A 25,195-nucleotide genomic window follows, 5' to 3' on the forward strand; every position below is an offset into this window, starting at 1 on the left:
AATACACACAAAATTATGTCGGTAAATAAATGCCGGTCTTGGCAAGTACAGTTGAGAAATGCATGTGTAACAGTATAATGGATCAGTGCGTCAGGTCTTAAAGGGATAGTTCACCCAAAAATGAAAATGTGATGTTTATCTGCTTACCCCCAGGGCAAGCACCCTACGGCAGATGTAGGTGTCTTTGTTTCTTCATTAGAACACAAATGATGATTTTTAACTCCAACCGCTGCCGTCTGTCAGTGGTATAATGCAAGTCAGCGGGAACTTGGACTATAAGAGTAAATAAAACACAACAGACAAATCCAAATGAAACCCTGTGGCTCGTGACGGTAATACACCACTATGTCCAACTGCATTCATCACTCGATTCGTAAGGTCTGATCGCGCTCTGACAACGGCAGTGATGTCTAGCACTCATTGAAGTATATGCGCGAGACATCACTGCATCACTGACATAGTGGTGTATTAGAGGTAAAAAATGATATAAATACTGTTCGGTTTCTCGTACAAACCGATCGTTTCGTGTCTTAGGACATCAATGTGCCGTCACGAGCGGCAGGGTTTCATTTGGATTTGTCTGTTGTGTTTTATTTACTCTTATAGTCCAAGTTCCTGCTGACTTGCATTATACCACTGACAGACGACAACGGTTGGAGTTAAAAATCATCATTTGTGTTCTACTGAAGAAAAAAAGACACCTACATCTTGGATGCCCTGGGGGTAAGCAGATAAACATCAAATTTTCATTTTTGGGTGAACTATCCCTTTAAAGTGACAGCAGCCTAAAATACATGCTGCCAAATTATGAAATAATGTTAAAAATATCTATATGGCAGTTTTTTCCCCCATGGTATCAATGTCAAAATTGTGACCAATGAAAATGCTGAGTGGCTAGTAACTTTGGAAAACCACTAGCCACAGTGACAAAAATGTCAAGCCCTGTATGTAGTTTTCAAAAAAAAAAAAAAAAAAACTATACATACAGTACAGTCCAAAAGTTTGGAACCACTAAGATTTTTAATGTTTTTAAAAGAAGTTTCGTCTGCTCACCAAGGCTACATTTATTTAATTAAAAATACAGTAAAAACAGTAATATTGTGAAATATTATTACAATTTAAAATAACTGTTTTCTATTTGAATATATGTCACAAAGTAATTTATTCCTGTGATGGCAAAGCTGAATTTTCAGCATCATTACTCCAGTCTTCAGTGTCACATGATCCTTCAGAAATCATTCTAATATGCTGATCTGCTGCTCAATAAACATTTAATGTGTACAATTGTACAAAATATTTGTGTACAATATTTTTTTTCAGGATTATTTGATGAATAGAAAGTTCAAAAGAACAGTGTTTATCTGAAATCTAATCTTTTGTAACATTATAAATGTCTTTACTGCCACTTTTGATTGATTTAATGCATCCTTGCTGAATAAAAGTATTAATTTCTTTAATTTCTTTTCAAAAAAATAAAAATAAAAATTCTTACTGACCCTAAACTTTTGAACGGTAGTGTATAATGCTACAGAAGCTTTGTATTTCAGATAAATGCTGTTCTTTTGAACTTTCTATTCATCAAGGAATCCTGAAAAACAAAGTACACAACTGTTTTCAACATTGAAAATAATCATAAATGTTTATTGAGCAGCAGATCAGCATATTAGAATGATTTCTGAAGGATCATGTGACACTGAAGACTGGAGTAACGATGCTGAAAATTCAGCTTTGCATCACAGGAATAAATTACTTTGTCAAATATATTTAAATAGTACACAGTTATTTTAAATTGTAATAATATTTCACAATATTACTGTTTTTTACTGTATTTTTAATTAAATAAATGTAGCCTTGGTGAGCAGACGAAACTTCTTTTAAAAACATTAAAAATCTTAGTGGTTCCAAACTTTTGGACTGTACTGTATATGTTTGATTATGCCAGAATGTTTGATTATACATCAGAAAACTTGGTCGTAAAGCTGAGTGTTCAAATTGTTACACTACATCAAAAAAAAAAAAAAAAAAGAAAAACTACATGAAAAACTTGTTACTGGAAAAGCTGTTCTGTTTTAAAAACAGCTAAGCTACTGTCATGCTACTGAAAACACAGTTCAATTTCCCACAGTAGCATTTCTCCTTTTAGTTAGTTAGTTACGCCCCTACTCTGGTAATAGTCTATTACAATAAAATGGGTTTTAATGGGTTTTGCTGCTATTACTGCTTTTTGGAACATGTCTCTTTTCTTTTTCTCTCCCATCTGTATGGAGGCGTGCCAGTACTTTGCAGCTGCGTGAGAACAGAGTGAAGCAAGAGTGCTAGTTGTTTCTGTATGGAGGCGCTCAGAGACATTCTTTGGGGCTTTTTTTTCTCTATCCTGTGTAAGCTTGCACATACCTGGCACATGATTGCGTGCAAAAATGACCACATGTGTAATGCATGGTGCATGCTGTGAAGAGATATAGTGACAGGTTATCAGAGGTGAATATAGAGGCTTGTTATTAAACTGCTTTGAACCTTTCACTCCCCATACACAATTAATGCAGAGAGAATCTGAAAAGCTTTTAAGAGCAGTGAAGTGGAGTCATCAGCCTTACAATGCGATCCACCTTCTTCTCTCTCCCCTTTGGTCTCCAGGTTCAGGAGTTTCTTCAGCGCAGGGGGACTAATGTGGTGTTTCTCTGCTTTGTGCTGTGGTGTGAAGTGCAAAGCTCCACATATATCATTTTCCAGCTGTATTCATGATGGACAATATCAGTAATGCTCAGAGAGTGGGATTAAAAGCTGTACTGGCTCTGGTTTTAAGAGATTATTCCACTCAGTCTTGCACCTCTTTGAAATGGGATTTATGTATTAGTAATTCATGTAGAGTCTTTTGCACTCATGTTCTACCTTTATTTCTTATTTGGCCTGTCGTGGTGCTGTACTCCAAAGACCTGTAAAGTTATTTGCACAAGCTGTTTTGCTTTGGATTGCCATCTTTAAAGAATTAGTTCACCCCAAAATGAACTCATCCTCATGTCTTTCCAAACCTGTATGAATTGCATTCTGCGGTGTAACAAAAGGAGAAAGTTTGATGACTCTGTTGGTCACTACATGAAATTACAATGCACAGTCCTCAAAAAGGACACAAAAGTATCAAATAAGAACTTCTGAAGCTATACAACAGCTTTTTGTTAAAATAAAAAAGTAGTGATGACCAATTTGTGAATTTATTTATTTATTTTGAGTTAGATCGTTTTTTATGAATCAGTTGATTCAATTCGCAAAAATGATCTGAATGATTCATTCATGGTTCGTACTGAATTCAGTCATTGTCGATCTGTTTCTCTAAAGAATGCTTTAAACATAGTGCGTGTATGTTTTAATGTACTATGTGTCATGTTATGATGGAGAAGATGACGAGGTGAGGCAGCATAAACTTTTTAGCAGCATAAACATTTATTAAATAAAACAGAAGAACGATATCCAACAAGAGAAACAAACGAAATAGTATGACCAAGAACTGAAAGAACTGAGGGTAATATATACACAAGATAATGAACTGAATTCGAAACAGGTGTGTTATAATCAAAGAACCAATGAATCACATAACAGCAAAGGAAACAGGAAATAATAAAGACAAATTAAAAGTCCTTGAAAATGAAACTGAAACAACAACAGAGCGTGACACTATGTGACTGTGATTTATTTATTGTAATTTTAATAAATGAACCATCCAAATGAATCAATTCACTAAAATTATTTGGATAGTCAATTATTTTAGGCCAGCACATTTGATTAGTTGATAAAATAGCTTGACTATTTGCCACGATCTGCTTGACGTAGGGTGTCGTGGTGATTCGTAAACGACAATGGGCGTTGGGAAGCAAGATTCGATTGTTTCAGCTCGTGTAGTGTGTCAGTGTGGACGACAACCGATGCAACGTCTGCAATGGCATCTGCAATTCACGACGTCCTGACAGAAAGACTAGCATGTTTAATTTTTTTTTTCCGGTCGTCCACAACGATTTTTGTCACATATGTGACACATGCTTTCAAACATGCAGAAATGAAAGAAAGACAATAATATCGTTCCTGCTAGGTGGAATTTTACAAAGGAGGAAATCTTTGTGGAGCTATGGCAACAATACTCCTACGTTTATGATGTTTCCTTGAGGGACTACTGCGACAGACTGAAAATACGTTACCTCAGGTCTCTTTGGAGAAAGTCCAAATATCTATGCATTCCATCAGATATGTGTCCACTTTTTGGGCTTTTCTGATGACAAGACAGAGCAAAACACGCTGCTAGCCATTGTTTGTTTATGCTCACGGCATCTTCTGCCAGTCGATATTTCCGTCTTCTTGATGACAGCACGCATGTTGTTGAAGACGGCAGGTCGTGTAGCAATGTGTAGTTTCTTGTCCACAACAAGATTTTAGGAGTCAAAATCATATAATCTGACACAGTGACTATCATAACCGACAAAAATATTGTGTAGTCTGAACCCGACATTACTGTAGCTGAGTGTTCAGTTCATTTAAAAAACAGCATTGTTTTGTTTTGTTTTTTTACAATACATCACTACATGTTGGAAAAAGTAGCATGTTAAAGTAAAAGCTACTCCCATACTATTGAAAAATAGTTAAATAAGTATTATTTCTCATTTTTCTCACTTTTTTTGATAACCATTTATTTAAATTGCTTGGAATGAGCAACCAGCACTTTCTTCAGAACTTCTCCTTTTGTGTCACACAGAAAAAAAGTCATTCGAGTTTGGAATTTTAATTTCAGAATGAACTCTGCATATTTTTTTTCTCCCTGACTCTCTACCACAATCCTCACTGTGGTTTTCACAAAGAAGTGGTTTTGTTCAAGCTTTGATGTGGTGACATTTATCTGCATTCCTACATCTTTGTCAGTCAACAGTTTTCAGCATCTAGTGCGGTCCCTAATACATTCTTTACTGTTCTGCGTGGGTTGCGGTCGGTTGAGAACAAAAATGCTTTGTCTTTCCATCTTTTCCGGCCATGTTTTCGAAGATCAAAAATCTTTTAATTGCTCCGCATCCACTTCCATCCAAGCTATTCTGATCCCAGCAGTTTAAAACTGAGGCGACCTGGGTCATCCATTATCTCTGCTAGGGATGCTTGGCGCTTTTCCGGCAAGAGTTGGAATGTCAGAAGACAGTTCAAGGTAGGAATTTCCTATGGCCTCTCACCATCAGGAAAGGCTGTGGACATTCCAGCTCATCCTGAGCAGCTGAAGCATGTTGTCCAGCAGCCAAGAACGCTGCCTGTCCTAGGAGAGAACAAGAGCGGAGAGTGTGAGACCATAAGCACGTCTGCAGTGTTTCTGAGACCTCCCTCCTTGTTTCTCGTCCCCTGAGGAATCCCGAAAAACCTCCTCCTTCCCTGGGACACTCATTGACTATGACAAGGTGAACCCTTCACCTATTCTTCCCCTCCGGCTTATCTCCACTTCTGCCAATGAGTTGAGGAGGAGAACAGACAGCCTGGATCTTATCACAGACAGATGAAGGTCACTGTGAACATTGGACAAGATGGAACAAACTTAATGACCCCCATTTTTTTTTTTTTTTTTTTTTTTTTTTAAACAGTATGTTGGGCATGTCATTGGTAGCCCTTTTTAAACCAAAGAATAGGCTACTGTACAAAATTTTGGGGTCGGTAAGATTATTTAATGTTTCTTAAATAAGTCCCTTATGCTCACCAAGGCTGCCATTATTTGTCCAAAAATACAGTAAAAACAGCAATATTGTAAAGTATTATTACAATTTAAAATAAGGGGTTTCTATTTTAATATATTTTAAAATGTAATATATTCCTGTGAAGGCAAAGCTGATTTTCAATGTCATTACTCCAGTCTTCAGTAGCCCTTTTCACACAGTAGTCCCTGTAAATTACTGTAAAATTACCCGAATGACTTTACCGTTAAATACACAAATAGCTGTTCACACAAGCAATGTGTTCTGGGTTTTTACCATAGACTGTAAAAAAAGATGGACGACGCGACGCCGCTTCCTTCCATTGTAATGAACTGAAGCCAAAATGGGCCGACGAATGGGCGCTGACACGTTACGCAAATACGTCAAAAAAAAAGTTTGGAGCCTGGGCAATGCGCAGAAGGAATCGTCAGTGGAGCCCAGAGGTGGAGTCGCGGTATCAAAATCTCGCCCAGATGACTGCGTCATTATTGATGTATTTAAAATAGACTATAAAAATTATACACAATTTAAAATTCTACCTATAAAATAATAGGCTATTCTGTTTCTAGAGCAATAATATTTTTGAAACAGTAAATTCAGTAGATAAACTCTATGCCACATAATATAAACATAATATGCCACTAGAAACAACTCTAAATCGTCAGAAACGGTCCTGTCATTTTAAATTAAGTTAAACTAACTTTACGGGAGATCGATTGCTGTAATTATAGGCTATCATTAATTTTGTCCTGCTAATTATTATTTTATACCCATAAAAATAATAAGTAACTGCCAGATAACGATTACCTGCTTTTACATAACATTAGGTGTGGTGTCTTAACTAATAACATTTATTAATTAGCTTATAACGCCCACATTTAATGTTACAGAAAAAAGCTCAGTGATCCGTCAGATCCTGTAGGTCGGTTAGTACAGTTTACTGCTAAACAACTCATTTTGTTGATGTGCAATAACACAGAAATCGAAAATTAATAGTTAGTTATACATCTTCAATCTCCCCTCGAAGCTCCGACAGTCTTCAGAGAAGCTGTCAATCACTACTGTCAATCATGACGACACACCCCGTTTCTATAGCACCAAATTGCTAGCTAAAATCAAACTTATCACAAAAACGAATAATTGAATATATATCAGCGTGATAACAACTACCTTCAATGACCAAAACCATCTTTCGGAAAGTTTTATTTGAGCAGAATTTATTTTTAAGTTTTCACTGAAGTCTCATTCGACTGCATTGAGGGCGGGGTTTAGGACCTGTACTGCATCCAGCCACCAGGGGGCGATCAAAGAGCCCACAGCTTCACTTTTCAGGACAGAGACACACCCGGTTTTTACCGTTAAGAGACCATTCATACATCAGCACCAAAATAGCAGTAAATTCTGTGTTGTCATCATAAAAATGACTTTGTAAATGATGTAGTCTTCATTCGCCCGCATGAGAAGAAGCGCTTCAGTTTGATCAATTTGAAATTCAAAAATTTTTTTTTTTTTTTTTTTTACTTCTGAATGACAGGTGTATGGGGATGATCAAACAGAAGTTTGTAAGTTTTTGCACTTAAAAATATAATAGTATCCAACTGCAAAGCCCCAGCACTGATTAAAGAAAGACAGTATTTAAAGTAGAATTTAGACTAAATCAGTCTGGGTCAAAATCAATCTGGGTCAGTCTGGGAATTTAGACTATATTGATCCTTCAATTTAATTCTCACTATTTAAACATTTAATATAAGCAGGCGGAAGGGACTATTCATTTTTTGATAGGTGTTTAAATATCCCATTCTCCATGCAGCGGACCTCTATGAGCAAACTTAAATAAGACTTTCTATCTTCACCAGCGAGGAAGTATTAAGTTGGCACAGTTGGTCCTTGGAGCATGCCTGGCTCTCAAGTCTTACTCATTTCAAGCGTTTGACAGAGTCTGGAAAATGTGATATATTGCGGGTCCCAGACTGAGTTTTCATTCTAAGGTTTTCTGAGATTTTTTCCTTGCCAATTCAGCCCACTTTAAAGAGCAGGCACCTCATGCATGCTTTATTCCCAAAGCCATACTTAGTGGACTGTTAAAAATGTCACCTATCAGCTGTCCGTAGTGCAAGTGTCAAAGAGCCCGGGGTCCAACAAATCTGCCATGCTGCCACACACAGAATTCCAGCAGTGAGCTTATTTCCCATCGTACAGTCTGTTTATCTTGACTCTAGCGTTAAGCATTGTGCCATGCATGCTAATTATTCTAGAAGATTAGAACCCGAGGAGGTAAAAATAGTTTGTGCCATCTACGTAATTATACATTCTGCATCACAATGTAATCCAAAATCCTTTCCCTATCAGTACGGAAAAGCAAGGTAAAGAGTGAAATTTTCAGCACAAGTCAATTATAAATGAAACTTCTTATTTACCACCCACCAGGCACTAACTAATGGCTGTGGTATATTAGTTTGAAAGCTTCCTTATTGGAGAAAGTCCTTTGCTTGTAAATTTAGATTAAACAGTTGCTTCATTTTTATGATAAATATTTATAAAATTATTTGTGTGCAGTGTTATTTATTTTAAATTGATAATTTACTTTTCTAGTGTAGATTTGAAGAATTGAAAATTTTACACACAAAGATTAGTATGTTGTTGTTGTTTTGTTTTGTTTTTTGGAAAATGAAAATGTCATTGAATTATGCATATGCATTGCCACACATTTAGCACAAATTTCTTATGCTTAAAATACTAAACATGCAGCATAATCATATATTTGATATTATTAAGAGACTTAATTGAATTTCAAGCAAAATACAGTGATCTTGCTCACGTTACTGAATGTATAATTCTGCAATGCGCATTAAAAGGACTAACAATTTGTTTACTTTTTGCAGATCACTTATGTCCTCTCTTCTTTTCTAAAAAAAAGATGTTCAGAAAAACAGACAACATACATGCTTCCCCTCGTCTCCCTGCTCCAGTCACAATGCCTAGTTTGGAGCCGTTGCACAGTGGGTAGTGTGCATGCTTGTGTGTCGTGACACATAAAAGCTGTTGTGCTCAGGGGAATGTGGGTTTTAGTCTGGTCTGTACCATATCTCATGCTCTATCCTGTAAAATTAGATGCAAAAGGCTAAAAAAAAACCACACATTTCAGCTTTACATGAGTATCAAATGTTATGTTTTTGCTGTTGCTGTCTTTTTTGTTACTCTACAAGCAAGCAAATCCCACGCTTGCTGTGTAGACAGCAGATCAATCCAGTTTTGCTGCACTGCTTCGTAGATAAGATGTAAGAAGTTCCATTTGCATGTTGAATTTATATTTATGTTTTATACCACTAGTTGTTAAATGTGCAGTGCCATACATTTAGTAGACTGAGCAGCTCATTATTCAGTTTGAGTCATCGGGTATATTTATACCAGTATGTTTATTAACATTTCATCTGGTGTTCAGAAATTCTCTTTACTGATGCAGTGCAGGTCACTCCATGTTCGTACTAAACTTATCTAGAGTCCAATGAGCTGCCAGTGCAGATTCAGTTGAGTGGATTCATAAACACCTCTGATTGGCAGTTGTGTTCACATGCTCATCAGATATGTCTGTGATTGGCTACAGTGGTCAATGCTTCAAAAACATGTTGTAAATAGACATCAATGACGCTCTTCGCCGAGCGCTTACACTGATACACACAGGAGCGTTTGAAAGCAGGTGTCTATCAGCAGGACCGGTCGGCTGATAGACAATTGCTTTCAAACGCTCCCACTTTCAAAACGCTTTTAAATTCAAACACTTCAGTGTGTTGATCATTGTAGCCAATCACAGACATGTCTGATGAGTGCGTGAACACAATGGCCAATTAGAGGTGTTTACGAATCTGCTCAACAACGCTCAAAGCGTCACATTTTTAAAATTCCAGTACCGACTTATTTGTTTTAGAAATCATTTGGCACAGGAATTTTACAGGCAATGTTTATGTTAACCATAACTAAAATTATTAGAAATCAGTAATTGAAATAAAGCTGAAATAAAATAATATAAATGTTAGATGTGAAAGTTAAACTTAAAAAGTCTGCTTTTGCAACTAACAGAAATAAATTAAAGTTAAATTGAAAAATATAAAAAACTAATAAAAATGACAAAACACACTAAAACTTAAAAAAATTAAATGAAAAACCGAAAATATAAAATTGAAAGCAAATATAAATAAGTACTATAATAGTATATAAATACTGCTAAAATAACACTGTTTTTAAGACTTGTTTAATTTGGGCATTATACCCATAATGAACCCAATTTTAAGGGTGCTGCCATCCGAACCCTGGTGCGCACTAAACAATTGGACCGAGACCTCTGAAAAGATGGGTCTCAGTCTGCTTCCAATAGAACTCTGGTACTGTTCAAATGTTGTTATTTGTGTGTGTGACAGAGGGATTCCTGCCACTGTTTTGACTCCTTTAAAGGAGCAGTTCATTATGATTTCACTTTTTTAGCTTTAGTTAGTGTGTAATGTTGCTGTTAAAGCACAGACAACATCTGCAAAGTTATGACCCTCAAATTTCAATGAAAAGGGAGATATTTTCTTTTAAAGAATTCTCTGTTTAAGGACTACAACAAATATCTGGGTAGCTTCTTCCCAGGTTGGTGACATCACTTACCCTAAAATGTACATAAACCCCGCCCATGAGAACATGCAACAAAGGGGTGAGGCCATGTTATTGCAATACAGTACATAACACAAATGCAATAGCATGTCATAATACCAAGATGCCAACATAACCGTAATTAAACTAAACTTATACCTGTTCTATCTTCATGCAGCATATATTCTCTGGCTCTGTAGGCATCTTACAGTTCGCACACGAGCGATTTATAGATTATCATGACAGAATATGCCAATCAACGACTTTAAGATATCCCACATCAGCTACATAAATTAAGCAACTAACCATTCAGAAACGTCCTGTTGCATTCTACATGTTGTCACTTCTTCTTGAGTCTCTCCATCATTGTCCGACTCCGGTTTGAACAAGGCTGAACGATTTCTGACATTTTCAGTGAGTCTTCGTGAGGTAATTGGCGCTGCTAACACTATGTCCTAACACAAGCTCTTGAAACCCCGCCCTCTGCTTAGGAGCAGCAGCTCATTTGCATTTAAAGGGACACACATAAAAATGGAGTGTTTTAGCTCAGCCTCAAAAAGTGACCAATTTAACATGCTACAAAAAATTATCTGTGGGGTATTTTGAGCTAAAACTTCACATACACACTCTGGGGACATCAGAGACTTATTTTACATCTTTTAAAAATGGCATTATACCACCCCTTTAAACATTTTTAAAGGTGCCCTAGAATTAAATATTGAATTTATATTGGCATAGCTGAATAACAAGAGTTCAGTACATGGAAAAGACATACACTGAGTTTCAAACTCCATTGTTTCCTCCTCTTATATAAATCTCATTTGTTTAAAAGACGTCCGAAAAACAGGCGAATCTCAACATAACACCGACTGTTACGTAACTGTCGGGGTGTACGCCCACAATATTTGCATATGCCAGCCCATGATCAAGCCATTAGACAAGGGCAAAACGTCTGGATGTGCACAGCTGAATCATAAGACTAGGTAAGCAAGCAAGGACAATAGCGAAAAATGGCAGATGGAGCAATAATAACTGACATGATCCATGATATCATGATATTTTTAGTGATATTTGTAAATTGTCTTTCTAAATGTTTCGTTAGCATGTTGCTAATGTACTGTTAAATGTGGTTAAAGTTACCATCGTTTATTACTGTATTCACTCTCCAGCAGTGTGTAATGTTAGCTTTAGCCACGGAGAACTATCAAACTTACATACAATACTTACATGATCCGATGTATGCAAGCAGCATGCATGACGAACATCTTGTAAAGATCCATTTTGAGGGTTATATTAGCACAGTTATGTAAACTGTGTTTATGCTGTTCAAAGCAAGCGCAAGCTCCGGGGGAGGGGGAGCACGAGAATTAAAGGGGCTGCAGCCTGAATCGGTGCATAGTTAATGATGCCCCAAAATAGGCAATTAAAAAAATAAATAAAAAAAAATCTATGGGGTATTTTGAGCTGAAACTTCACAGACACATTCAGGGGACACCTTAGACTTATATTACATCTTTTAAAAAGAAGTTCTAGGGCACCTTTAAGCTCTTCACAAATTCTCAGCTGGTCAAAGTACCAGCTACACACATACAACGAGCGCATTTAGCCCAGCAAACAGCATTGTTTTGGATGTTCGGTAAGTTCCGTCTCAAAATAGGCAGTATGTCATAAACACCGACCAGTTGTTGTACAGATTGTGAACATGTCCCTGTGCCTTTAGGTTCGTGATAAAAATCTGAATGCTAAGTGGACCAGGCCTTTTTGGTGTGGACCAAACGAACCAAGTGTGAAAACACCCTAAGATACAATGTTTTGAAAGCACATCAGAGCATGGTTTGAATATCAGGAAGTCAGCCTACAGATTGTTCAGAAAGTGACATACTTCTTCCACACAGTTTTGAGCTGCAGTTTCTTTGTGACTCATCTGGCTCAAGCATTTCTCAGTGGTGTTTATTATCGAGAAACATCGATTGGTTTGGGTGTGCTACAGAGGCTATCACGAATCAGCATCTGTCATTATTATAGCTCGCTTGTGTTTTTAAAACCCAAATCACACAGTTCTGACAGAATATCTCATAAAGTGCTGCATGGTACGGAGACTATCATGCAGAGTTTTTCAAAGGCCCATCAAAGGGATTTTTCACTCTTATGTAGCCAATTAGACATTGAGAACTGTAGTTTGGAGCGTGATACAGTAGTTTCAGTGTCTGTTGCTGCTGTGAGACTACAGTCGTCCCTGTTGTGCATCTCAAATGCCCATCTCAGTCTCCTGTGGTTTGAGAACTAGGCCGTGCCTTTGCTGTGAACCCTTAAAGAAAGCAGCACTTGTCACACTTGGCGTCAACACTCCTTTTTATCCGCCTTTGAAAACATGTTTACACTTCAGAGAAGTTTTGTTTGTGTGAAGTCGTTCGGTATTCTACAGGCCACTGAGTACAGCCCACAACAGCAATGACCGTCTGAATGTAAAGTCACCTTCCATTCCAGCTCAAGATTATAGTGTTGCCGACGTGGGAGATTTAGTGTGTTAGAGGCGGCTGCTTCTGAAATCTTTTTCTCAGGATTGCTGTGATGAATCAAGAGATGTCAGTGCAATTTTATGTTTAGAGCTTTATTCGTCTGCAATTGTGCCTTTTGAAATAGTGTGTTTTTTCCTTGAGGGAGGCAGCAGCACTCTGACTGCCAGAAACAGATGTAGATATATGGATGATCGTGCACAGATCTGTCTTGATTTACTGTGGTAATTTCAGAATGTTCTATCATACGTAGATTTGCTTTTTGTGCAATGCTTGTGAGATGATGTGCGATAAAGGCCAGTCGTAATTTGGTATATGATATTCTGACATCACTGGAAGGATTTGAATGTCAAACATACTATCAATGGTGTATGGTTTTAGTTAAAAAGTACAATATCTAGACCACCTTCCGTATTCAAATTACGAAGATAGTGCCTTTCACGGTTCAAAATGCTAACGCTATGTCCTACACCATCTGTATTCAGCTTATGAAAAAACTTAACTGACGTGACACCAGTTGCGGTTTTTCCGTAAGTTGAATACGGAAGGCGGTCTGGCGGAAGCAAGATATTTTACTTTTTAAATATGGATATTTTTCTTACACAAATGCATCGCTTCGCTTCAGAAGGTCCTTTATTAACCCTCCGGAGTCTTGTGGAGTACGTGTATTATGGATGGATGCACTTTCTTCAGCTTCAAACTTGTTGGTCTCGTTCACTGCCATTATAAAGCTTAGATGCATCAGGATATTTATAAATGTAACTCCGATTGTGTTCATCAGAAAGAAGAAAGTCAAATACACCTAGGATGGCTTGAGGATGAGTAAAGCTTGGGGTAATTTTCATTTTAAAGTGAACTATTCCTTTAAGTTATAAAGTATATAAAAAAACAACATCAAAATACCGCACCCAAAATGTTCGAATTTTCTCCAAAACGTTTGAGAGGCATCTTGTTAGGCAAATTAATAGCAGAAACCTAGAGAAGAAATATCAGGCATTTCATTATGGTTGTACCACTGTAAAATTGACTCAGTTTGCTACAGTTTGACCCACTCTGGCCGTTGGCGGCCTTGCTCTTTCTCAGCGATCATAGGACAGAGACAGAGATGGACAGCATGTAGAAGATGAGGACAGAAGGTCTGTTGATGCAGGGCGACAGCGTGACTCACCCTTCATCCACAATTGAAGGTTTCAAATGGCAAGTCCCTGCACATGCCAGCCCATGTGCTCTGCCTGAAGAAGGGGAATTCGTGTTTTCGCTTGCTTTGTATTTGAGTCACTTATCCGGGTATTGCTAATCTATGGATTTATGGATTTTTCAATTGAGAAGGGCATGTTTGTTTTGAGACTTTTCCCTCGACAGGTCCTACTCTGCAGAACTTACAAACATGAAGGTCTCCAAGGGAGAGAGATTATGGGAAGTGTCAGGGAAAAAAAAAGATGAATTAATATCAAATAGTTCATTTTCAAAGGAGTAATAAATGACGATTTCAAACTTGCCTGAACTGAACAAGTTCTAAGCTTCCCACAGCCACCATTCAAAGAGGTGCCAAATTTCAATGTTATTTTTTTTTAGATAAAATATGGTGCAAAGCTATAACAAGCCTAATTTGCATAGAAATGAGACATGTTTTGTTCCAAAAAGAATGACAATGAATGTAAACATTCAAAGCACAGCTCTATTTCAGCTCATTTAGCACATTTAAACATTTGCGGATGGTTTGCGAATGCTTTGCAGATTCAAGAGATGGAAAGAGTGAATATGTTTGACAGATGTGCCAGAGAACATCACTCTCTCTGAGCTGAGCAGCACTCAAACCTTTTACCTTGGACCTAAAAGACATAATAGCAGTAAGTGTTATCTAAAATTAGCTGAATTTGCCTGAGCAATGTTTTAGAAAAAGAAAGGAAAAATAGACCAATAGATTTAGTGAGTTTCAGTGTGAACTTAAATGAGAACAATTCACTTAGTTTTCAATTCCAAGCCCTCCAAGCGAATGATTTATGGCATTCACAGTATCTCCAGGGTGTACATTGTCGGCTAAAACAACAAACCGTACAATAGCAGCAATTGTAGATTTGTTGTTGTTCCCTGAGCACAGCTCTAATAATTTATGTTGTCGAATGCACAACAGTGCTGTCTTTTGTCTCCACCTCTGCTATGTACCCACCCTCTTTCACCTTGAATTCATAACACCACTTTTCACAGCTTAATGAGAGTCTGGAGGCAGCATACGGCATTCCTGGGTGGTGATATAAGTCGTGCACCTGTGCACACTTGTGTACGCTTTACCAAACCACAGCCAAATGTTTTGGGCTTCAGGACCCAAGTGATTTTTCAAATTGAAGAACGAGACAGGCCTGAACCCCAAGGCCAGTCGGATGGCTCGATTCGTCACTAGCGAGCACAGCGTTCCAAAGAAAGTGAATCACCATGTTAAACGATTCCCGGGAAAATCTACAGCAGTTAATTGTTACATAAATGAAATGGTAAAGCCATTTAGCAGACATGCCACGTGAGTCAGTCTTCAGCGTTCCCATGCTTGTCCAAATTGATAGCACTTAACTCATTGGTAGATGAGCCAAGGCTTGTTTCTGCAAATTAATTTTACTGAATAAACCGTTTGTTACGCTGCCTGTCAAAGACGGATGTCAGGCTGAAAGTTGTCTACAGCTTATGATTACAGGGAGCGTGCAGGGTTGGGTTCGGATATGGTTCAAAGTCAAATGGAGGAGACGGTATCTTTCCAAAAGAATCTCTGAAGTTTTGTGGGTATAAATAAACCAAAAGCTCCATTTTGCATCTAAGACCTCTGGATCCTCTCAAGAGCTTAGGTTTTTGCCGTGCATTGTTTTCATGTAGTTTCATCAGCTTTGCATGTCTTTTTTTTTTTAACGCTGTGACCTCTACTGCAGTGACCCAGAGTTCGCTGCTGCTCCACAATGGCCATTAGCTGTGACCTCCATGTTCCTCTTTCAAGCAGACGCCAATATCAGCCTCCCAGGCATTCAGTAAGGGGAGATAAAGGCTCGACTAAAAAAGATGTCTCTTTCTGGCGGTTTTAAGTATAAAAAAGCGTGCCGTTGTACGTAAACACACTTCATCCAAAAAAGCATCCACGTCTACGTCTTCATGTTTTACCCCCTTCTCTCTCAGGTGTTTATGTGATAAAGTAGGTGGTGTGTAACAAGATCTTATCAGAGAGTAAAGGCTAGCACAACTTCTAAATGTGAACAGATTAAAAAAATAATAATAGTCATCACACGCTTGACGACTTTGTGAATGGCTAAAGAGAAAAATTGGGTATCATACACTAAGCAACTGAGGATCGCACTCTGAATACAAGGAGATGCATGAAAAATGAAAACAGTCTGTGTTGTAAAATCGGCTCCAAATAACCAACATGTTTGATATCCTCCAACTGATGGTTTCACAGTCTGAAGCTAAAAAAGTTAAATAGTTTATGCCCATCATACACTATGCAGTTTTCTGTGAAAACCGTCAACTCTGACTGTCCAAAATTTGCAGGCTGGCTCTGATTTTCGGCAACTATCGCCTACTCTTCCAGACTGCAAATCAGGGCAAAAATCTGGGCAAAAGTTGCGTTCCAGCCTTAAAGGGGGCCTATTATGTCCCTTTTTACAACATGTAATATAAGTCTCAGGTGTCCACTCATTTTTGAGTGGAAGGAAAAACATGCTATTTTCGTGCATGTATCTTTAAATGCAAATGAGCTGCTGCTCCCCGCCCCACTTTCCAGAAGAGGGAGGAGCCTGTACAGCTCATGCCTCAGATACTCTGCCAAAAACTAACAAAACCTCTGCTTGGTTTGTGACATTGCAGTTCTCCATCATCATCATGAAAGTTAATTATTTGCATGCGTTTTAAAGCCATAACAGTTTAAACTTCTGATGTATGGTTTTCTGAGCGTACACCTCCGAAGCATGCGCACAGAAAGCTGGCTGTCAGACGGCGTGTCCTGTGAGTATTAAATGTCTTTTTAGCACTTAAACTGTTAAATACACAAAAGGTTATGTCAAAAACACACAAAGTTCACAAACACGTGAACGTAAACAGCAGGGAAAGAAATCACCTGTATTTTAGATCTGTGTATTAAAGTGAAAGCAACGTAATATACAGTACAGTACCTACTGCTGTATATGCTGTTTATATGAATCAAACAACAAAAGAAAAACAGAAAATCACTCACTGCTCATGATTTAAATAACTTTAGTAGCTTTAATAAGAATACATTTCTTACTTGAATGCTGCTGTTAAATGCTCTGGCGAGGAGATAAACATGGCGGACTGTGTCTATTTTTTTTTAAAAGAAAAGTTCAATATTTCCCACCTAAAAGGAACTACATACAGTAAACACTGGAAAGAAAACTTCACTCATCACGCAATTATGCAGGGCTTTTGAGACAGTATGGCATATTTAATGTTAAAATATTAAATAGTCTTTAATCCCACACAGCCTTGATTTTGTTTGCGTCAAATTAAATATGATTAACTAACCTCACTAATGTCTGTTGGTAGAAGCTGAAGTTGTCCCTGTTTCCTCAAACTCTGACAAGCAGAGGCGCAGATGTGTCGTTCAAAGAAGCTCTGTTTTTTTATTAAAATTAATTATTGTCTAACTAAGCAATTCCTTTCCTTTTAATGTCCTCGGTGGGTGTAATTAACTGAAACACGTTCCTCCTAAGTTGTTTTGCATGAAGCACATTTTCCCTCAAGGGATCCATCTTCCCCATGAGAGCAAGTAATTCCTCTGACACTCGTCCCTTTAACCTTCAAGCCGGTTAGTGTGTGGAGAAAGCTGTCTTCCTGCCTGTGGTCTGATCTATTCCCAGTGGAATTCGTAGATGTACACCTGCCCTTGTCTTATTAGAAAATGTGAGGTTAGGGAAGAGATGGTCTCATGAAAAAAACACCTCGACCGTACATTTTCATTCGGATTCAAAGTAAAGGCATGCTAGACAGTTTGACGGGGTCAAAGCTTTAAACTCAGCATTATGGTATCGATTTTTTTGTTTTTGATGGAGAGAAGGGGGTGTATTCGACTGCGTTAAAAGCTTAATGGCACTCCCCAGACAAGCCTCAAACAAGGGTAATGTAGACAGAATTAAATGACTCTGTCTAATTAATTAGAAGAGCAGAGGCTGGTAAGAAACAGCAGTGGCTTCTCATTAGACCGAGTTTGTGAGTCTCTAGAGAGTACTGGTTTGGAATATTATCCGGTGCGAGCGACATTTCCCAGCAGGCTCTGGTTGCTGACACATGCACGCACTCAACCGCCCGTTGTTAGCATCGTTGCTGTGTTTCCGCATTGTGTTCCCTCCAAAAAAACACAAGAGGAGAGGATCACGGAATAATTAAACACACCCACTTTGAAGTTTGTTTTTTCGCCTCAGGATGTAATTCTGTTTCAGGATTTGTTGTTGTTGTCGCTCTGACCCAGAACTTAATGGACGTGGCGCTCGCCTGTTAAAGCGTGTAACGCCTACAGTGCGAGCATCAAACGGCAACTCAGCAAATATCTTGTACATCTCAACTTCCCTCTGTATCTGGGATAATCTCCTATCTGATAACAAGGTCTAATCAAATTGTGAATCATTTGAGCTTTCCGACCGAGTTTGATTTGTTTGGTTGGTGTGAAAGCTGTTTTCTGTGGAAGCTTGTTTCCGCCACTGAATAAACAATAAAAAAGGTAACTGCGATTTTTTAATCTAACTGCCCTCGAGTCCGAGTCATTTGATTTTGAGTATCTACCGATACCGAGTCCCGATCCGATACTTCTATAATACATAAAAAAGAATAAAGAAGAGCGAAAAAACAGATCCAGGATCCAGGAACAGTGCTTTTCAGGTTTTTCAGGTATCTAACAGTAGTTTTCACATACAGAAAATGGATAAAGTAATCAAATATAAAATAACACTGCATATTATCTTTACTGTATAAAATAAATAAAGATGAATCATTATTGAAGTTACAAAAACTATTCAGTCAAGAGCAGTGAGTGATTTCTTTGTTATTTGTTGTTTGATTTAACATTAAAAACAGGCAGCAGGAATAGTTTTTTTCCCTATAAGACATGCACGATCCAGTACGTATACTGTTACACATGCGCTGTCTTTCTCGACTAATATACGTTCACTTAAGACATAACCGACTATGTTTGCTAGGATACTCGCTAAGACGGGCATGTTGACATAATTTTTGTATGAATTTGTCCGCTGAAGCGCAAGACTTGAAAGAGAACTCAGTATTTGCACGCTGACTGAAATAAGCGTGTGCGCGCTTCAGATGAGCACACACAAATCTTCTCACAGTGCGCGAGTTCTCTTTCGCGTCTTGTTCTTGAAGGTGTAAATCAGCAAGGCTTAAATGAGTTAGTTTAAACACAGATAGCAACGTGTGCTGTTCAGGTCACACCTGCGCTCGCGCTATCAACGGCGATGACGGCGTAAATGACTGGACATTAGAGCAGATAGCACTTGCAGTTAACAATTTACAAAGAGTAACTGTTTTGTCCACGCTTTCTGATTATCGTTGTTGTAAAGTTTTGCGCATCCATCGACTGAAACATACATTATCTGAACTCTGTCTGTCTGTTTTCCACGTTGCTATTTTAAACAAACCATATTAACCAATAGATGCGTCGTCATTCGAGATGGACCGCGGTGCAAGTGCGTACCGAACCGTAAGTGGAGAACCGTACGGTTCGATTTTTTACCGAGAACCGTTGCACCCCTAATACATATATATCCGAGTCCTGATCGGGAGGTAACGTCCGATTCCGATCGAGTCTGAAACCATGTGATCGGGCCCGATTTCCGATCACGTGATCGGATCTGGACATCCCTAGTTACTCCAAATGACACCAATGAAATAAATTTTTCCAGACATTCTTTCTCATAACAAAGCAACGACTTCTACACATAATTTTAATACCATTTTGCACTGTTGATATATGATGTTATAAAATCATGCCAGAATAAAAAAATATATACATTTATTACATTTTAAGATATTTTAATCACAAATCAAATGGCTATATTGGCCTTTGGACAGTTACACCGAATGACCTTTTCACACTTCAAAATCTTTAAAATACATTGATATGTGCAAAATATAATTAAAACCTTTTGGATTCAATAAAAGAGATCTATTTGTACTACCTTACATACTTTAGATGTCATATCTTTGTTTTTTTAGTATTATTATTGAGGCCTTTGGACAAAAAAAATGACCTGTCACGTCATTGACCCATCTCACAATACTATAAGTCAGAAATATACTTATACAATACTTATACAATACTTATGAAGTCAGAATTATGTGATATAAAGTCTGAATTATGTGATATAAAGTCAGAATTGTGAGTTATAAAGTCAGAATTATGTGAAATAAAGTCTGAATTATGTGATATAAAGTCAGAATTGTGAGTTACGAAGTCAGAATTGTGAGTTATAAAGTCAGAATTATGTGATATAAAGTCAGAATTATGTGATATAAAGTCAGAATTTTGTGATATAAAGTCAGAATTGTGTTATAAAGTCAGAATTATGTGAAATAAAGTCTGAATTATGTTAGATAGTCAGAATTGTGAGTTATAAAGTCAGAATTATGTGATATAAAGTCTGAATTGTGTGATATAAAGTCAGAATTATGTGATATAAAGTCAGAATTGTGAGTTATAAAGTCAGAATTATGTGATATAAAGTCTGAATTGTGTGATATAAAGTCAGAATTGTGTGATATAAAGTCAGAATTGTGAGTTATAAAGTCATAATTATGTGATATAAAGTCTGAATTATGTGATATAAAGTCTGAATTATGTGATATAAAGTCAGAATTGTGAGTTATAAAGTCAGAATTATGATATAAAGTCAGAATTATGATATAAAGTCAGAATTATGTGATATAAAGTCAGAATTATGTGATATAAAGTCAGAATTGTGTGATATAAAGTCAGAATTATGTGATATAAAGTCAGAATTATGTTATATGAATTCAGAATTGTGAGTTATAAAGTCAGAATTATGATATAAAGTCAGCATTGTGAGTTATAAAGTCAGAATTATGATATAAAGTCAGAATTGAGTTATAAAGTCAGAATTATGATATAAAGTCAGAATTGTGTTATAAAGTCAGAATTATGTGATATAAAGTCAGAATTCTGAATTCATATCACATAATTCTGACTTTATATCACATAATTCTGACTTTATAACTTGCAATTCTGAATTCATATCACATAATTCTAAGTTATAAAGTCAGAATTATGTGATATAAAGTCAGAATTGTGAGTTATAAAGTCAGAATTATGTGATATAAAGTCAGAATTATGTGATATAAAGTCAGAATTGTGTGATATAAAGTCAGAATTATGTGATATAAAGTCAGAATTATGTGATATAAAGTCTGAATTATGTGATATAAAGTCTGAATTGTGAGTTATAAAGTCAGAATTATGATATAAAGTCAGAATTATGTGATATAAAGTCAGAATTATGTGATATAAAGTCAGAATTGTGTGATATAAAGTCAGAATTATGTGATATAAAGTCAGAATTATGTGATATAAAGTCTGAATTATGTGATATAAAGTCAGAATTGTGAGTTATAAAGTCAGAATTATGATATAAAGTCAGAATTATGTGATATAAAGTCAGAATTGTGTGATATAAAGTCAGAATTATGTTATATAAAGTCAGAATTATGTTATATGAATTCAGAATTGCGAGTTATAAAGTCAGAATTATGTGATATAAAGTCAGAATTGTGAGTTATAAAGTCAGAATTATGTGATATAAAGTCAGAATTATGTGATATAAAGTCAGAATTGTGTGATATAAAGTCAGAATTATGTGATATAAAGTCAGAATTGTGAGTTATAAAGTCAGAATTATGTGATATAAAGTCTGAATTATGTGATATAAAGTCTGAATTATGTGATATAAAGTCAGAATTGTGAATTATAAAGTCAGAATTATGATATAAAGTCAGAATTATGTGATATAAAGTCAGAATTATGTGATATAAAGTCAGAATTGTGTGATATAAAGTCAGAATTATGTGATATAAAGTCAGAATTATGTGATATAAAGTCAGAATTATGTTAAATGAATTCAGAATTGCGAGTTATAAAGTCAGAATTATGTGATATAAAGTCTGAATTATGTGATATAAAGTCTGAATTATGTGATATAAAGTCAGAATTATGTGATATAAAGTCAGAATTGTGAGTTATAAAGTCAGAATTATGTGATATAAAGTCAGAATTGTGAGTTATAAAGTTAGAATTGTAAACTGACATAATTCAGTGTTAGAAAATCCCCCCCAAAATGCAGCCTAGATAGTAAGTCCTTCACATCATTCTCTCACTCACTCGTTGCTTCATTCCTGTCAGTCATTCCACAGTGTCAGTTGTGTACTGCAGCACTGCGCTTATTCCATATTAGATAGAGCAGAGTTTTCTGTCTGTTTCTGTCTCTTCAGTCTGTATCTGGTTCTCTCTCTCTCTCTCTCTCTCTCTCTCTCTCTGGTCTGTCTTCCTCTCTGCACTTCCTCTTGCATGGCTCTGTCTGTCTTTGAAGTCTAGTGTCTGATTTAATGAGTGTACTTCAGACTTGTTCAGCCCAAACCGCACTAGGCCTGCTGTCCTGAGGCCACTGCAGTGCCACTTTGCTCTCTCTCTCTCTCTCTTTCTCTCTCTCGTCCCCCTCCTTCCTTCTTTCATTCTTTCCCTCCTTCCTTCTTTCCTTTCATATAATTTCATTTCATTTCCTTCTGTCTTTTTTCTTTTTCTTTTCTTTTCAAGTTTCTTTCATTTTCCTTCCCTTCTGTTGTTTTTTCTGTTTTCTTTCTTTTATTCTTTCCTTCTATTGTTCCTTCCTTCCTTCCTCCCTTCATTGCTTCCTTCCTTCCTTGTTTTTTTTCTATTATTCATTCTGTCTTTCTTTCTTTCTTTCTTCATTTACTTCAATCCTTCCTTCTTTGTTTTTCTTTTATTCTTTCCCTACTTCCTTCAGTCCTTCCTTTCATTTCCTTCTATTGTTCCTTCCTTCCTTCCTTATGTCCTTCCCTTTACATTTTTTTGTATTATTCTTTATTTATTTATTTTTCTTTCTATCCTGGGTTCTTTCTGTTATTCTTTCCTTCTATTGTTCCTTCCTTCCTTCTGTCCTTCCTTTGCTAATTTCTTCCTTGTTTTTCTGTTATTTCTTAATTCTTTCTTTCTTTCTTCCTTTCTTTCCCTACTTCCTTCAGTCCTTCTTTTCATTTCCTACTATTATTCCTTCCTTCCTTCCTTCTGCCCTTCCGCCCTTCCCTTTGCATTCTTTTTTATTCTTTCCTTTTTAATTTCCTCCTTGTTTTTTTTATTTTATTTATTTATTTTATTTTATCCTTTCTTTCTTTTATTCTTTCCTTCCTTCTTTCAGTCCTTCCTTTCATTCCCCATCACTCCCTCTCTCTGTTTCTCCATTTGAGTTTCGAGCTTGTACACCCCCGGCAGCTTGTCTTCTGTCCCCTGGGAGGTGATACTTGGTTTTGATGTATAAATCATCCTCGACTGTTCAGTCTTTAATTAATGACCCCCATCTGTCCTTGCTGGGTGAGTTTGAATTTTAAAATGCTGACACACCAAACAAGCGCCTCTGCGACTGCCTGACGCAACAAGCCCCCGAGTAAAGCAAGCTATCAGCACACAGAGAATAGGCAGTCCGACATAGACACCCTCACCTGTTCCGAGGTGCTTCCAGCCCATTTACCCGGCAGAGCGAGAGAGATAATGCACGAGAGAGGCTGAAAACCAGTCGTCGGACAGAGCAGGGACAATAATACTTCCGTCCATCAGCAGGCCAGACCAGTAAGGCTGTGTGTGTATGTGTGTGTGTTCATAGGCTTTTCAAGTGAGCCCTGCCAGAGTTTCTGAAGCGGTTATGGAGGCATCAAAGACAAGCGCCGCGGTGAGTCACCGGCTGCCTTTTACAATCTATGTACTGGATGTGTGCAAGACAGCGTCTCAGGCCATAGATGGGGGGTGAGGGACGTGCAGGTGGACAGGGTCAGGCTGCATCACACATGCATGAATAGCCAAACAACTCAAAACAAGAGAACATAAAAGCTCTGTTCTCGCTTTTGTAAGCCAATGTTGTCGCTGTTGTTGTTCCCATCGCTCCTGCCTTTCAGTTTCTTTGGGCTTCTTTTTGTTTCCTCTCATGTCATTAATATCAGCTGTTCATCTCAGCGCTGTGTTCATGTCTTTCTCTCCATTTCTCCCACCGTGGGGGTCATCACATCGTACAGCTGCTCGTGTAGCATGGCAGGGCGGTTCTCTTTGAGTTGTCGCTACGATTTCCTTCTTTATCTTTCCAACTTGTGTTGTAGTGAAGCATGTGCAACTATTTTGACTAATTGCATAGTTCTCCGCCTCTCGCCATTGTGATGTCTCACAATTCAGAACCGGTGAAATTCAACACCCTCATAAATCGATTGTATGTAGTGTAAAAACCCATTACCAGTCCCTTTTTCATGAGCTAAAGAAACTGTCTCACAGTGACCCAAACACACAAGTTCTGACCTCAAACCTCTTATTAAACTTTAATTGCTACAAACCTATTTCGGCAAAGTACACATTAGAGCTCATGAATTAGGACCCCCCTCCCCCCCACTCCCCCAGTGTAAAGTCTCAGCCCAGCGCGCACAGTTTCTCGTTAGTGACGATTAGTGGTTGTGATGTGGAACTAATTTGCTGTTTAGTTGCTTGTTTTGAATCTAATCTGTCTTTGTTGGATCTCTGTGGACTCTGTGTGATTTATCCATGCGCACCTACTCTAACATTGTCATCTGCATAGTGTAACTCCTTAATTCATGATCGGGAGCAGTGGGGGAAAAAATCTGCCGCCATTAAAAAACACAGTTTAAATCCTTTGAGAGCAGATATATTATGTGATACAATTTTCAAATGCAAATTTTGGAAGTGTACATTCTTTGTTATATTAAAGGGATCGTTCAACCAGAAGTGAACATTCTGTCATTTATTCACCTTCATGTTGTTCCAAACCTTTTTTATTATCCCTTTTAATGGCATAAAGTTCATACATTATAATTAGGTTGTGCACTCTAAAAAAATGCTGGGTTAAAACTAACTCAAATTGGGTTAAAAATGGACAAACCCAGCGATTGGGTTGGGTTAAATGTTTGACCCAACCTGCTGGGTAGTTTTATTTAACTCAACTATTGATTAAAAATGACTGTATTGCTTGCTTAAAATGAACCCAAAATAGGTTGGAAATGAACATTTATTAATGTTTAACAAATGAGCATTTATTA

At 37.3% G+C, this 25,195-nt stretch overlaps 1 protein-coding gene across 10 annotated transcripts in view; it reads left to right on the plus strand.

Moving 5' to 3' along the window:
* mid2 (midline 2) overlaps window positions 1–25,195 on the plus strand; it is a 163,397-nt gene that overhangs the window by 94,538 nt on the left and 43,664 nt on the right. For 8 of the 10 annotated variants that reach the window (XM_048176766.1, XM_048176764.1, XM_048176768.1 and 5 more), the window contains one exon: window positions 23,764–23,829. The exons of the other annotated variants lie outside the window; for them this stretch is intronic. In XM_048176766.1, the coding sequence (XP_048032723.1) occupies window positions 23,764–23,829 (66 nt within the window). The remainder of the gene's footprint in view (window positions 1–23,763; window positions 23,830–25,195) is intronic. 10 annotated transcript variants of the gene reach the window in all.

The sequence above is a fragment of the Megalobrama amblycephala genome, linkage group LG23 (genome assembly GCF_018812025.1).
Source record: "Megalobrama amblycephala isolate DHTTF-2021 linkage group LG23, ASM1881202v1, whole genome shotgun sequence".
NCBI classification, from domain to species: domain Eukaryota; kingdom Metazoa; phylum Chordata; class Actinopteri; order Cypriniformes; family Xenocyprididae; genus Megalobrama; species Megalobrama amblycephala.